This window comes from Esox lucius, chromosome 24 (assembly GCF_011004845.1).
Source record: "Esox lucius isolate fEsoLuc1 chromosome 24, fEsoLuc1.pri, whole genome shotgun sequence".
In the NCBI taxonomy this organism is placed as follows: domain Eukaryota; kingdom Metazoa; phylum Chordata; class Actinopteri; order Esociformes; family Esocidae; genus Esox; species Esox lucius.
This window is the reverse complement of record NC_047592.1, coordinates 6,127,865-6,141,515: the sequence shown is the minus strand read 5'-3', so window position 1 is coordinate 6,141,515 and position 13,651 is coordinate 6,127,865. Positions and strand designations below refer to the sequence as shown.

The window sequence follows — 13,651 nt, the reverse complement described above, 5'->3', positions numbered from 1 at the left end:
ACACAACGTGTTCTAGCCAAAGGGAGGTGGTGGAAAACCGACAGACGTGTGCAGTATATGATATCCTTCGGGCTTGACAATGTCATCGCGGGGCCAGATGATTGTGGCTTGCGCCACAACACTTGTCCTTTGGAGTTTGTTGTTCATTTTCTTCGTGAAACGCTCTGAATAGGAACTTACATATTTAGATGAAAACCTGTTATTTTCTCATTGTAGGCTTGCTTTTTTGACGTCAGACATTATGGCAGGAACATTGAAGAGCACCAAAATCTGTTTCAAATTGGAACACATGACACTTTGGCACTTAAGTACTTTGACAGTATTGTATCAGCAGGTCAATGGCAATTATTAGTCAAACAAGTAACGCAGATCAGCATAAAAACCTCCCTCCTCAACAAAAGAGCCTTTATATGTCCTCCGGTGATACACCAAGTATAAAAACAAAAATGTACAACAATTAGAGGGTTATGTGTATATAATATATACATAATATATAAATGTTTTGAGCAACATTTCTAAGAGCTATGAAAACGATCAGTACCTTACGTCCCCAGGCTTAGAGGTTTGGACCATCACTCTAACACACATCAATCTTGACATGAGTGTCTGCATTTGTTCCATTTGGACAACCAGATGGTTTTAAAAAGACTGATTCGATTATAATGCACTAATGGCTTTGCTTCTTATGACAACAGCAGGTTGCTGACGTTCATAACATAGACAAAAGTCTATAAAGAATATAGTTAAATGCCCAAAATTATTCCTATCCATAGTAGGTAAATAACTGCAAAGTTTTAAATCAACGGACGCTGTGATGAACTGGTCTGGTTGAGGACCAAGTGTATTTTGACACCACACAGAGTGAATAAGACCCAGAGGTAAAACCAAAGGGTCAGCTGGAGAATTGCAGAAGTTGGTCGAATATCAGGGTCACCAAGTATAAACCACCTCGATGGTAGCAAGCTATTTAGACATCAAGCCAGAAGAATGATTCTACACTCACCAATACAAAATATTATTAAGAAAAATATATTCATCCCCACTGTGAGTAACGATGGAGGATGTGTGATGTTGTGGGGCTGTTTTACTCCCAAAGGCCCTGGAAACCTGGTTAGGATACATGGCAACATGGACTCCATGAAGTACCAGGAGATGTTAGACGTCAACCCAGCCCAGTGGTTCTCAAACATCTCCTGGGGACGCCCAGCCTTTCCCTTTATTAGATGGATCCCAGAGATGGATATTAGATGGATCCCAGAGATGGATATTTGATGGATCCCAGAGATGGATATTTGATGGATCCCAGAGATGGATATTTGATGGATCCCAGAGATGGATATTTGATGGATCCCAGAGATGGATATTTGATGGATCCCAGAGATGGATATTTGATGGATCCCAGAGATGGATATTTGATGGATCCCAGAGATGGATATTTGATGGATCCCAGAGATGGATATTTGATGGATCCCAGAGATGGATATTTGATGGATCCCAGAGATGGATATTTGATGGATCCCAGAGATGGATATTTGATGGATCCCAGAGATGGCCCACCTGAATTACCTTAACTAATTATGGAGGCCTTGGCTACTTGATTCAGATGAGCCAGTTCAGGGCTACAACAACACTGTGAAACGGCTGGGGGATCTATCAACACTGTGAAACCACTGATCTAGCGAATGATAATAACACACATGACTTTGAGAAATATTATTTAATTAACATGTAATTAAAGGTTAGATTTTTCTTATACTTTGAGTGCTAGATCAGGCTAATGAACAAAAATGACATTTTTCATAGCCTTCTTTTTTTGCTAATCTTTACCAATTACACCAATTGTTCTGGAGGGTGCAATATATATGGGTAATGAACTAGACGTATTGCACATCAAGTGACAATAAACAAATAAAAAAGATTGAGTGCATACTTAAAGTAAAGCAGGTGTTAATGGAACAATATGTATAACTGAACGCCCATCTGGAAGCTATAGGTGAACTGAAGGCAAAGACATTTTGCATTTAAAACCACCCCTCCATCCCATCACTGCCTCTCACTGGCACTACAACATGTCCACATTTACATTCAACCATTCAGGTCCTGTTATCTACACAGACATAGACAAGTTGGTACTGTTTCACTTAATGTCCATACTGTCACTTAAAGCATACAGTGGGGAGAACAAGTATTTGATACACAAATATTTGATTTTTGCAGGTTTTCCCACTTACAAAGCACGGAGAGGTCTGTCATTTTTATCATAGGTACTCTTCAACTGTGAGTGACGGAATCTAAAACTAATTAATTAGCATTTTATTGCATGACATAAGTATTTGATCACCTAATCTCTACCTGAGAAAATGTATTGTATTAATTTAAAGACAACGTTATTACTTTGTGAATATATTTCCCACGTTAATTCATACGCCACAGTTTATGCAATAATATTTTTTTACAGTATATTGTATACATATTTTCCTAGCTATAATATGAAGTATTGTTCGGTTTGCAGTGTGTACCAAACCGTGCTCTGTGGCCCCGGTACCGTTCGGTTCACTACGAATAAGAAAAATACGAATCCCCAAGAAATCACATTAGGTGCATCTCAAACAGTTTGAATATCGTGGAAATGTTCATAATACTGTGAAGCACAATAATCCCACAGTTACCGCAGAAATGTTATGTACGTTTCTGATTTCACAATGCATGAATTCTACCTATTAGGACTTTAAATAATGTGAAAAGGACAAGGAGTGCCACTATCCAATCATGTTCATTCTACTGTATAAATAATCTGCGGTTTACTGTCAATACTTTTCCCTTCAACGCTACATCTTAGTGTCAAAACCTCAACCCCTCATGCGACAGCTTAGGCCAAAGTCTCATCCCTTCATTCCGAAGCCACTTGTGTCCATGACATCCCACACCTGACGAGACTAAGAGCAAATGACTGTAGAAAAGGAGTGACGAATATAGTGGCGCAATAAACAGTGTGAAGTCTAAACCCAAACTTGTGAAGGTTACACTCATAGCATTCTATCAGTCTCTGGTCTGTTCTCACTTCAAGCTGCAGGCTTTCATTTCCCTCTCACCTCGCAATCCTTCCAGACCAGCCGCACTCAGCGTAACTTTAACCTTCACACTAGAACAGGAAGCCAGACAGACAGAAACAGAGACGAGGGAGGCGGCGGGAGGGAGGGCGATATTTGCTGAGCGAGGCTGTAAAGACACTCCTCATCCCTCATGCTCCAGAGCTGGTGCGGTGCCAACGTCGATGCATTGCAGTGCATGCCCGGGCACAGAGGCTGGTGCCCCGTCGAAGCCTGACAGACTGTCACTCCGTCCTCAACTCTGAGTCGTTGCAGTGCCACTGTAATGATGACGGGGCGAGGGAAGGGGCCCTCGCGGCTTGGATGGGCCGGAATGTGTAGTCGGGGGGGGCGGGTGGATCAGAGGATTGGATTAAAACACCTTTCTTCAGATAATGATGACGAGGGTGTGAAGACGTGTAGTAGAGGAAACGATGGGCATCAGAGAAAGCTACCAAAAGAGGCCAATCGCAACCTTGAACGAGCTGCGGAAATTTTGGCAAAAACTGGGGACATTGCAACCATTGTTGGTATAAATCTGAGCTGCGGGGAAGGGTGGTAAGACGAAAGGCATTTCCTCACAAAAAAGATGTAATAGACACAATAATTATCCCAAAACCATGTTGGAAAACCATACTGTTAAGCATGGTGGCGGCAGCATCATGCTATGGGGCTGCTAATCTTCAGTGGGTATGGGGGCTCTGGTCAGGATAGAGGGGGGTAATGAATAGCGACAAACCTGCGTGTCAACTGCCAAAAAGCTGAAGTTAAAGAAGAATTTCACCTTTTCACACAAAAAGAAACAGCTTGCGAAAAGGAAAATACATTTCCTGGAATTACCCATTCAGATCCAGGACCACAAGCCTAAGGAAATCTATGGACTGACCTAAAGATGGATGCGCACTGGTGATCCAATCGCAATCTGACTGTGCTGGAACTCTTCTGCAAAGGGGGATAAAACTGCAAAATCCAGGTGTGCAAGGATGACAGAGACTTATCCAAACAGACTTAACACTGTAACCCAAGCACAATTACGCTACCAAGATATTGACCGTTTTTGTTTTGTGTTATCAAATTACCCATTGGATATTCCATCAATATTGTGGTTTACAAGAGCATGTTACCTAGGGCGCCAATTGTGGAGAGCACTGTGTACAGTATATATGTATAAATATATTGTAATAACCTGGTTTGTATGTGTGTTCCACTGACCTTATCATTGTTGTAATAAAAGAGGTTGTCTCCATCAAACGTCACCCATCTTTTCTGAAAGACACACTTCCTGGAAGTGAAAAAAAACAGAGATGACTGAACAGCAAAAAGTGGACAATACCATATAAACAATGTAAATGATTAATAATCAAATTATATTACACTGTGAATCATTTCTGTATTTCATTTCACTTTGCATATCGTAATATTACGACATATTAAGTTTTTGCACCAAAATTCCAGTATATTTCTTAAAATGTTTCAGAACATAAAGCTTCACAATTATTAATCAGGGTTTCAGTGTTGTAATATACAAAAAGAACAAAATGTAAAGGTAGCATTTGTAATTCATTAATACTAACAGTAATATTTATAGAAACATGAGCATGGTCAGATGGTAGTTACAATATACCAAATTAGCACCAATATGCAATGATAATATTATATAATGAGTTCCCAGGGCAACTAAATAATATCAAAGTGACAGCTGGTCATGCACAGACATATTACTAAAGAAAATCAAAGTGACACCTGGTCATGCAAAGAAATACAGTGGGGAGAACAAGTATTTGATACACTGCCGATTTTGCAGGTTATCCCACTTACAAAGCATGTAGAAGTCTGTAATTTTTATCATAGGTACTCTTCAACTGTGAGAGATGGAATCTAAAACAAAAATCCAGAAAATCACATTGCATGATTTTTAAATAATTAATTAGCATTATATTGCATGACATAAGTATTTGATACATAAGAAAAGAAGAACTTAATATTTGGTACAGAAACATTTGTTTGCAATTACAGAGATATTAAGTTCTGCTTTTCTGATGTATCAAATACTTATGTCATGCAATAAAATGCATCTCTCACAGTTGAAGAGTACCTATGATAAAAATGACAGACTTCTACATGCATTGTAAGTGGGAAAACCTGCAAAATCGGCAGAGCATCAAATACTTGTTCTCCCCACTGTATAACTAAATAATGTTGAACAGATATACAGTGACAACACTGAAGAAATGACACTTTGCTACAATGTAAAGTAGTGAGTGTACAGCTTTTACAACAGTGTACATTTTCTGTCCCCTCAAAATAACTCAACACACAGCCATTAATGTCTAAACCGCTGGCAACAAAAGTGAGTACACCCCTAAGTGAAAATGTCCAAATTGGGCCCAATAGTACTTTTCCCTCCCCGGTGTCATGTGACTCATTCATGTTACAAGGTCTCAGGTGCGAATGGAAAACAGGTGTGTTAAATTTGGTGTCATCACTCTCACACTCCCTCATACTGGTCACTGGAAGTTCAACATGGCACCTCCTGGCAAAGAACTCTCTGAGGATTTGAAAAAAAGAATTGTTGCTCTACATAAAGATGGCCAAGACCCTGAAACTGAGCTGCAGCACGGTGGCCAAGACCATACAGCGGTTTAACAGGACAGGTTCCACTCAGAACCACTCAGAGCCTCGCCATGGTCGACCAAAGACGTTGAGTGCACATGCTCAGCATCATATCCAGAGTTTGTCTTTGGGAGATAGACGTATGAGTGCTGCCAGCATTGCTGCAGAGGTTGAAGGGTTGGGGGGTCAACCTCTCAGTGCTCAGACCATACAACACACTGCATCAAATTGGTCTGCATGGCTGTCGTCCCAGAAGGAAGCCTCTTCTAAAGATGATGCACAAGAAAGCCCGCAAACAGTTTGCTGAAGACAAGCAGACTAAGGACATGGATTACTGGAACCATGTCCTGTGGTCTGATGAGACCAAGATGAACATATTTGGTTCAGATGGTGTCAAGCGTGTGTGGCAGCAACCAGGTGAGGAGTACAAAGACAAGTCTGTCTTGCCTACAGTCATGCATGGTGTTGGGAGTGTAATGGTCTGGGGCTGCATGAGTGCTGCCGGGACTGGGGAGCTCCAGTTCTTTGAGGGAACCATGAATGCCAACATGTACTGTCCCTTCGGAGATTGGGCCGCAGAGCAGTATTCCAACCTGATAACGACCCCAAACACACCTCCAAGACGACCACTGCCTTGCTAAAGAAGCTGAGGGTAAAGGTGATGGACTGGCCAAGCATGTCTCCAGACCTAAACCCTATTGAGCATCTATGGGGCATCCTCAAACGGAAGTAGGAGGAGCGCACGGTCTCTAACAACCACCAGCTTTGTGATGTCATCATGGCGGAGTGAAGAGGACTACAGTGGCAACCTGTGAAGCTCTGGTGAACTCCATGCCCAAGAGGGTTAAGGCAGTGCTGGAAAATGATGGTGGCCACACAAAATATTGACACTTTGGGCCCAATTTGGACATACTCACTTAGGGGTGTACTCACTTTTGTTGCCAGCAATTTAGACATTAATGGCTGTGTGTTGTGTTATTTACACTGTTATACAGCATATTTACACTGTTATACAAGCTGTACACTCACTACTTTACATTGCAGCAAAGTGTCATTTCTTCAGTGTTGTCACATGAAAAGATATTCTCAAATATTTACAAAAGAAATGTTAGTGGTGTACTAACTTTTGTGATATACTGTAAAATAATATCTAAGTGACACCTGGTCACACATAAATATATAATAACATTTAGGTGACACCTGGTCATGCACAAATATATAATAATATCTAAGTGACACCTGGTCATGCACAGATATATAATAATATCTATGTGACACCTGGTCATGCACAGATATATAATAATATCTAAGTGACACCTGGTCATGCACAGATATATAATAATATCTATGTGACACCTGGTCATGCACAGATATATAATAATATCTATGTGACACCTGGTCATGCACAGATATATAATATCTATAATAAAGGGAAAAAAAGGTTCAGTGGTCCCTTGACTGCTTCCGGAGCTGTATAACTAAATAATATCTATCCACCCCAGGGGCCCATAGACCATAGTTTATAAAACCCTGCAAGAGGCCTTTAGACTTTTCTATGGGTTAGATATATTTGTTAATGTTTTTCATAGCTAAAAAGTAGGGCACTGACAAAGTAAGAGGAAGAGGTGGTTGCCCACATAGCCAATGCTTCTGGCATGTCAATGTTCTGGTTTCTAATTAAGTGCATTGAAACCCACAGATTTCCAGAGTACTACACCATACAGTCAGTAAAATGTTTTTCTCATTTTAACCCCCCAGGGCTTAAAAGGGGAAGACGAAATATCGGTCACCTAGTAAGTGCACAGATTTAAACTAGCGAACCTTTACGACTCAAACACAGCCGGACTCAAACGCAGCCAGCCCACTAGGGCGTCTAATGTCCAAAGGACCCAGCTGATGACACAGTAGAGGACCATTGGTTGGTTCATTGCAGCCAATACTTTCTTAGTCAACTGAGAACCCAGACAAATGCCTACAGAGCTGTAGAATGCAGTACATGCAACATGTGGTGTCCTACCCTTGAGGAGACAGCTTGTCCAGCCAGCCCGCCTTGAACTGAGTCTTGGGGGCCCCGTAGAAGCAAGCATAGGGGGAGATATTGTCCGTGAGGTCTACGGGTATTCTGGGTAGCGTGTTCCTCACCAGACCCCCAATGGCATCAAAGGGTTCCGAGTAGAGGTCACACGCCTCCATCGTCACGGCGTCGACCTTGGGGAGGGCCACAGGAAGCGGGGGGCCAGGGGGGAGAGGCGCAGTGGCCGTCACAGCAGCTTTGGACCAAACCTGGTTAGATAGTTCCAGGTTGGCGGCACACTCGTCCACTGTGGAGTACTCATCCTCGTAAATGTCGTGGACACCGGGCGGAGTCGGGATTTCATCGTCATTCACTGATTCACCGGTGTTAGCGTGCTTCTTCCTGTAGGAGGGGCTTAAGCATGAGTTCACATGGTCAATTCGTCAATATGGTTGTATGTCTGTATGTCTTTTAGTCAGTCAGTATTTGTGTTAAGTTTTTTTTTTACAAATAATAACTGATTTGCATTTTTGTAATGCACGTGCAAATGGATTCACATGGTTTCACATTTGGTACAATATTATCAGGGCTCCAGATAAAAAAACGTTAAAATACCAAAACCACCTTAAAATATTTTTTTTGTCTTGTTTATTTCTTAAATATATCTTGTTTATTTTTTTATATTTTGTGAAGCATTCTCATCCTAATACCCCACTCTATTTGCGTCTGTTTCACGACTTGGGCGCGTGGCTGCGTGTGAGCCAATCACTCACTCTCAAACACCCCTCCTCCCAACAGCCCCCAGTCGTCTTTGACCACAGACTCACAAATACAGTATTGTGAAAATATTTTAGGCAGTGTGACAAAATGCTGTAAAGAATGCTTTCAAAAATAGACTAATTAATAGGTCAGAGTGAATGAAGAAAAGAAAACTCAAACCACTCTTTGCCTTCAAAACAGCCTATGTTCTTCTAGGTACACTTGTACACAGTTTTTGTAGGAACTCAGCAGGTAGGTTGGCCCAAACATCTTGGGGAACTAACCACAGTTTGTCTGTGAATTTAGGCAGCCTCAGTTGCTTCTCTCTCTTCATGTAATCCCAAACAGACTTGATGATGTTGAGATCAGGGCTCTGTGGGGGCCATAATCATCACTTCCAGGACTCTGTCTTTACGCTGAAGACAGTTCTTAATGACTTTCGCTGCATGTTTGGGGTTGTTGTAATCATGCAGAATAGATTTGGGGCCAATCAGATGCCTCCCTGAAGGTACTGCATGATGGATAAGTATCTGCATGTTCTTTTCAGCATCAGGGAGACCATTTATTTTGACCAAATCTCCAACTCCACTTGCAGAAATGCAGCCCCAAACTTGCAAGGAACCTCCACCACGCTTCACTGTTACCTAAAGGCACTCATTCATGTATCGCTCTCCAGCCTTTCTGGGTGAACAAACTGCCTTCTGCTGCAGCCAAATATTTCACATTTTGACTCATCAGTCCAGAGCACCTGCTGCTATGGTTCTGCACCCCATTTCCTGTGTTTTCATGCATTGGGTCGCTTGGGCATCCTACCGAAAAGGGACAGATTGGTGCACTAGGGCCCCACTTTTGAGCTGATGGCCACTGCTGGACCGCTTGGGAAGGGAAGCAAGCGCCTTGTGTCTTCCATCCACTGCAGTAAGTTTCCTTGGCCAACCGCTGCATCTACAGTCCTCAACGGTGGAAACCCCTGGCTGCCTTGAAATGTCTGCCTGGGAGAGACCCTGCTGATGCAGTACAAGCACCTCGTGCCATGTCGCTGTGTTCAGTCGTGCCATGTCGCTGTGTTCAGTCGTGCCATGGACTGTCTTCAGCAAGCACACCTTGTTAGCCGAGTTTGACTGCTCCTCACCCAGTTTTATTCCTCCTACACAGCTGTTTCTGTTTGAATTAATGATTGTATTTCAACCTACATACTGAATTGATGATCATTAGCAACTGTTTGATATAATTGTTTAATAATACACCAGACTATATGTCTACAAAATTCCTGACTTTGTGCAAGTGTACCCAGTTGAATTGATGCTGTTTTGAAGGCAAAATGTGGTCACAACAAATATTGAAATGATTTAGATTTTGTTTCTGTTCTCTCACTTTGCTTTTTGTCAATTGATTAATATAATCCATTAACATGAAAGCATTCTAACGTATTCTACAGGTAACACCTGCCTAAAACCATTGCACAGTACTGTAAATGCATTGTTAACTAATAGTATTTTGAACTCATATTGTTTGTTTCTTCGGTGGGATAATAAATAATCTTTAATGCACTGTATTTACGTATCTCCAAGTAATGCTTTTTGCAGAGTGACGTTTTGGTAACAATGAATGTGGTCTGTGCACTTCAGAAACAAACATCGACCTTCGGCAGTGGCTAAACTACGACATGGAGCCACTAGAGCATCACCTTTACAAGTCTAAAACACATCAGCAATAGCCCCCGTTATTCACAGCGACAGGCTTGCATCTTTATTCAGAACCAATATGTTAGATGTTTATTTCACAGCAATTATCACACAAGGTAAGTGATTGGGAGTGTGACCAAATCGTGCTGGTGTCACCAACTGAAAGACTGTGGCACGAGTGGAAAATGTTAGATTGGAGACTGAAAATACGGCCACTCCGCAGTGAAATGCAGCATGATGTAGAAAGCATGGCAACGTGAGTAAACACTTTCCTCTATTCGAAAACTGTGAAAGGCTATTTATGGCAGGTGAGATGTGAGTGTGGACATGTGTAAGCCTTACTGCACAATTAGTGTGCAAAGGTGTGTCCTCGTTTTACCTCGACTCCTCCTCGATTTCCGCCTTGAACAGCAATTTAGCACCCCGTCCCTGAGACGAGAACAGAAATCACCAATCGAGAAACACTTGAGGCGCTCGGTCAAACTGCCACCATGGCGGCTAGGTTAGCTTAGCAGCCAGGCTGTTGGAGTGACATTTCTGCTAACCTCAGAGGCCGAAGTGAAACTGACTGTGCATCTCTAGTTTGCCCTACTCTCGGGTTTGCGGTGAAAGGAAACACAAGGGGAAGTGGATGTCCGTGTGTGTGACTGTGTGTGTGTGTGTGTGTGTGGGGGGGGGGGGGTTGGGGGTTAGACTTTTGGTTATAATCGTATTTCCAAAAAATACCTGTTCCTCTCTCATCACTATCTACTACCACTGTCACATCACACATCAGCACAGAAACTGAAACTGTAAACACGTCACCTAGATGCCCTGTAAAATGGGTAACATGTCATGGACACAACACAGGAGGAGAAACAGTAAAACACTGGAAATAGTGTAGGTTTAATAAATAATAGGGGATGAAGACTAATATTGGCAGACATATTTTAAGGAGTCAAATGAAACTTGGTGTCTGATGAAACTAGGGGTCAGATGAAAGGTCAGTAAAGAGCACTGAGCGCAAATAATGCTTCTGTATTAAATTGTAAGTAATAAACACAACTGTAGCATTTTTGGCAGAAGTCTACGTGTAAAATTTGCATCTTCACTTTTTTGAATTTCTCAGCCTTACCTGTAGGCTGTCTGGGTTGTTGTACAGGAAGGTTTCTCCATAAGGAACAATGTGACACAGCTGGGCTGAGGAAGAGATGGCACACAACAGACGTGAGATATATATATATATATATATATATATATATGCAGTATATATGTCACATAGGCTAAGACCATATTACCAGCATTGGTACCATTGTAGGTCCAGTAAGTTAGAACTGAAGACAAGATAACTATAGAACTGGAGACAAGATAACTATAGTACTAGAGACAAGTTAAAGACAAGATAACTATAGTACTAGAGACAACTTAACTATAGTACTGGAGACAAGTTAAAGACAAGATAACTATAGTACTAGAGACAGGTTAACTATAGTATTAGAGACAGGTTATAACTAGTATTAAAGACAGATTATAACCACAGTATTGGAGACAGGTTATAACTATACTATTAGAGATGGATTAACTATAGTATTAGAGACAGGTTATAACTATAGTATTAGAGACAGGCTAACTACAGTATTAGAGACAGATTAACTATAGTATTAGAGACAGATTAACCGTAGTATTAGAGACAGGTAATAACTAGTATTAGAGACAGATTATAACTACAGTATTGGAGACAGGTTATAACTATACTATTAGAGATGGATTAACTATAGTATTAGAGATAGATTAACTATAGTATTAGAGACAAGTTATAATTATAGTATTAGAGACAGGTTATAACTATAGAATTAGAGACAGGTTATAACTATAGAATTACAGCCACCTTCCACCCTTCTACCTCCCTTTTCCTGCCTCCGTCTTTCTCTCATACACACCCTCCCTTCATCTTCCTCTCTTCTAACGTATCTCTTCCTCTCTCTCCCCTGTCACCTGTCCCCCTCTTCCTCCTCCACAGAACTGCAAAAACATGTTCTCTCTCTCTCAGACAGACACTAGCCCTACCAAGGACGTCCCCTGTCTGAGGGGCCTAGCTGAGACCTCAGCAGCGGTCACATCGGGGTACGGTGGGGTACCGGGGGGGGGGGGGGGAGGGGATGGGGGGGACAGTGAAGCCACCCAGACACCATTAGTCTCAAAACCCGGGGGCGACCCAGTTTGGACCGTTGCCTGTCATGGTGAAAAATGACTTCACCCATCCCTCGCGGACGGGGAGAGGGCCGGCCGACGCCCCCCGGTGGACGGAAACACACATTAACACACACATTAACACACACATAAACACGCACATTAACACGCACATTAACACGCACGTTAACACGCACGTTAACACGCACGGCGATTCAGGCGCACGTACAGACACGAGCTATTAGCATGGAGGCCGTCCGTGGCAGAGTGTCCGGGATGGGCCCAGTGGGCGTGTTGTATTTCTACGACGGAGAAGAGCCCACTACATCATCCGCCATGTCTCTATGGTCAGGTCGGCTGTCTTTAAAACTGTACAGCCATTTATCAACATCTATTAGGCTGACCTTCAGGCCACCATGATATTCTCTCTCTCTCTCTCTCACACGAAGCACCAACACACCCACCCCCTGGCACGCGCACACACACACACACACACATACCCACGCACACACACCCGCGCACAGAGAAAGCGAGAGAAAAGGAATGAAGACACATTCGGAGTGTCACCTGGTTTGACCTGGAACAACTTGCCCCAAACCAAGTGAGATAGAAGACATTTGTCAAGGGCCTATGCAATTTATAGGAGGAAACAGCACTTAGCATTGGTACATTGGCCATATAAACTACACTGGTTACCAAGGCATTTAGGACAGTATGAAGTGATGTATATATGATTATAGTCCAAGAACACCCTGGCTTTCAGCCAATCCACTTCCAGGATTAGAACCATCTGGTTTACAAAAGGGGAGGAGCTGGAGGGAAAGTGGGATTTATTTTCTACAGAAAGGAGTGAAACCGAGGGATCCACTTTGACAGAATTTGGGGAGCCGCCATCAACGAGCCCCATAAGTCACGACACATGCGCACAGTATGCATTCTCTATAACAGAGACCTTTTTAAAAATGCCATGGAAAGTCTGGAGTGAGGGAGAGCTTCAACGGCACCCCGGCCGAAGACGACAGAAAGAGAATCCCGGTGAGGTGGCATGCAACACGTCGCCTCGTCCCGTAACGAGTCCAAAACACCCTCTCTCCCTCCTCCCTCTCCTCCCCCATTTTTCCCACGGCTGTAACCATGGCCGCAGACCAGAACGGCGGCTGCCGACGGCGTGAGGTAAAATATTCATTGTGGAACGTTGCTAAAGCGCAACGTTGCTAGGTGCTCGGCGGTACCTGTCGGCACGCCGTCGGCGGCGCTGGGACCCGGCACACCGGGAAGGGCTTCGGGGCTGGTTGTGGATGTTGGCTGCGGCACGATCCTGA

General features: G+C 42.8%; 1 protein-coding gene across 2 annotated transcripts in view; it reads right to left on the bottom strand.

Moving 5' to 3' along the window:
• Nucleotides 1–13,651, bottom strand: part of zmp:0000000660 (arf-GAP with Rho-GAP domain, ANK repeat and PH domain-containing protein 2) — a 109,440-nt gene that overhangs the window by 89,273 nt on the left and 6,516 nt on the right. The window contains exons 3-7 of one of the 2 annotated variants that reach the window (XM_029117473.2): nt 13,562–13,647; nt 11,275–11,339; nt 10,540–10,589; nt 7,720–8,130; nt 4,302–4,371 (exon numbers count right to left, since the gene is read on the bottom strand). In XM_029117473.2, the coding sequence (XP_028973306.1) occupies nt 4,302–4,371; nt 7,720–8,130; nt 10,540–10,589; nt 11,275–11,339; nt 13,562–13,647 (682 nt within the window). The remainder of the gene's footprint in view (nt 1–4,301; nt 4,372–7,719; nt 8,131–10,539; nt 10,590–11,274; nt 11,340–13,561; nt 13,648–13,651) is intronic. The other variant, XM_029117474.2, reaches the window with a different exon arrangement.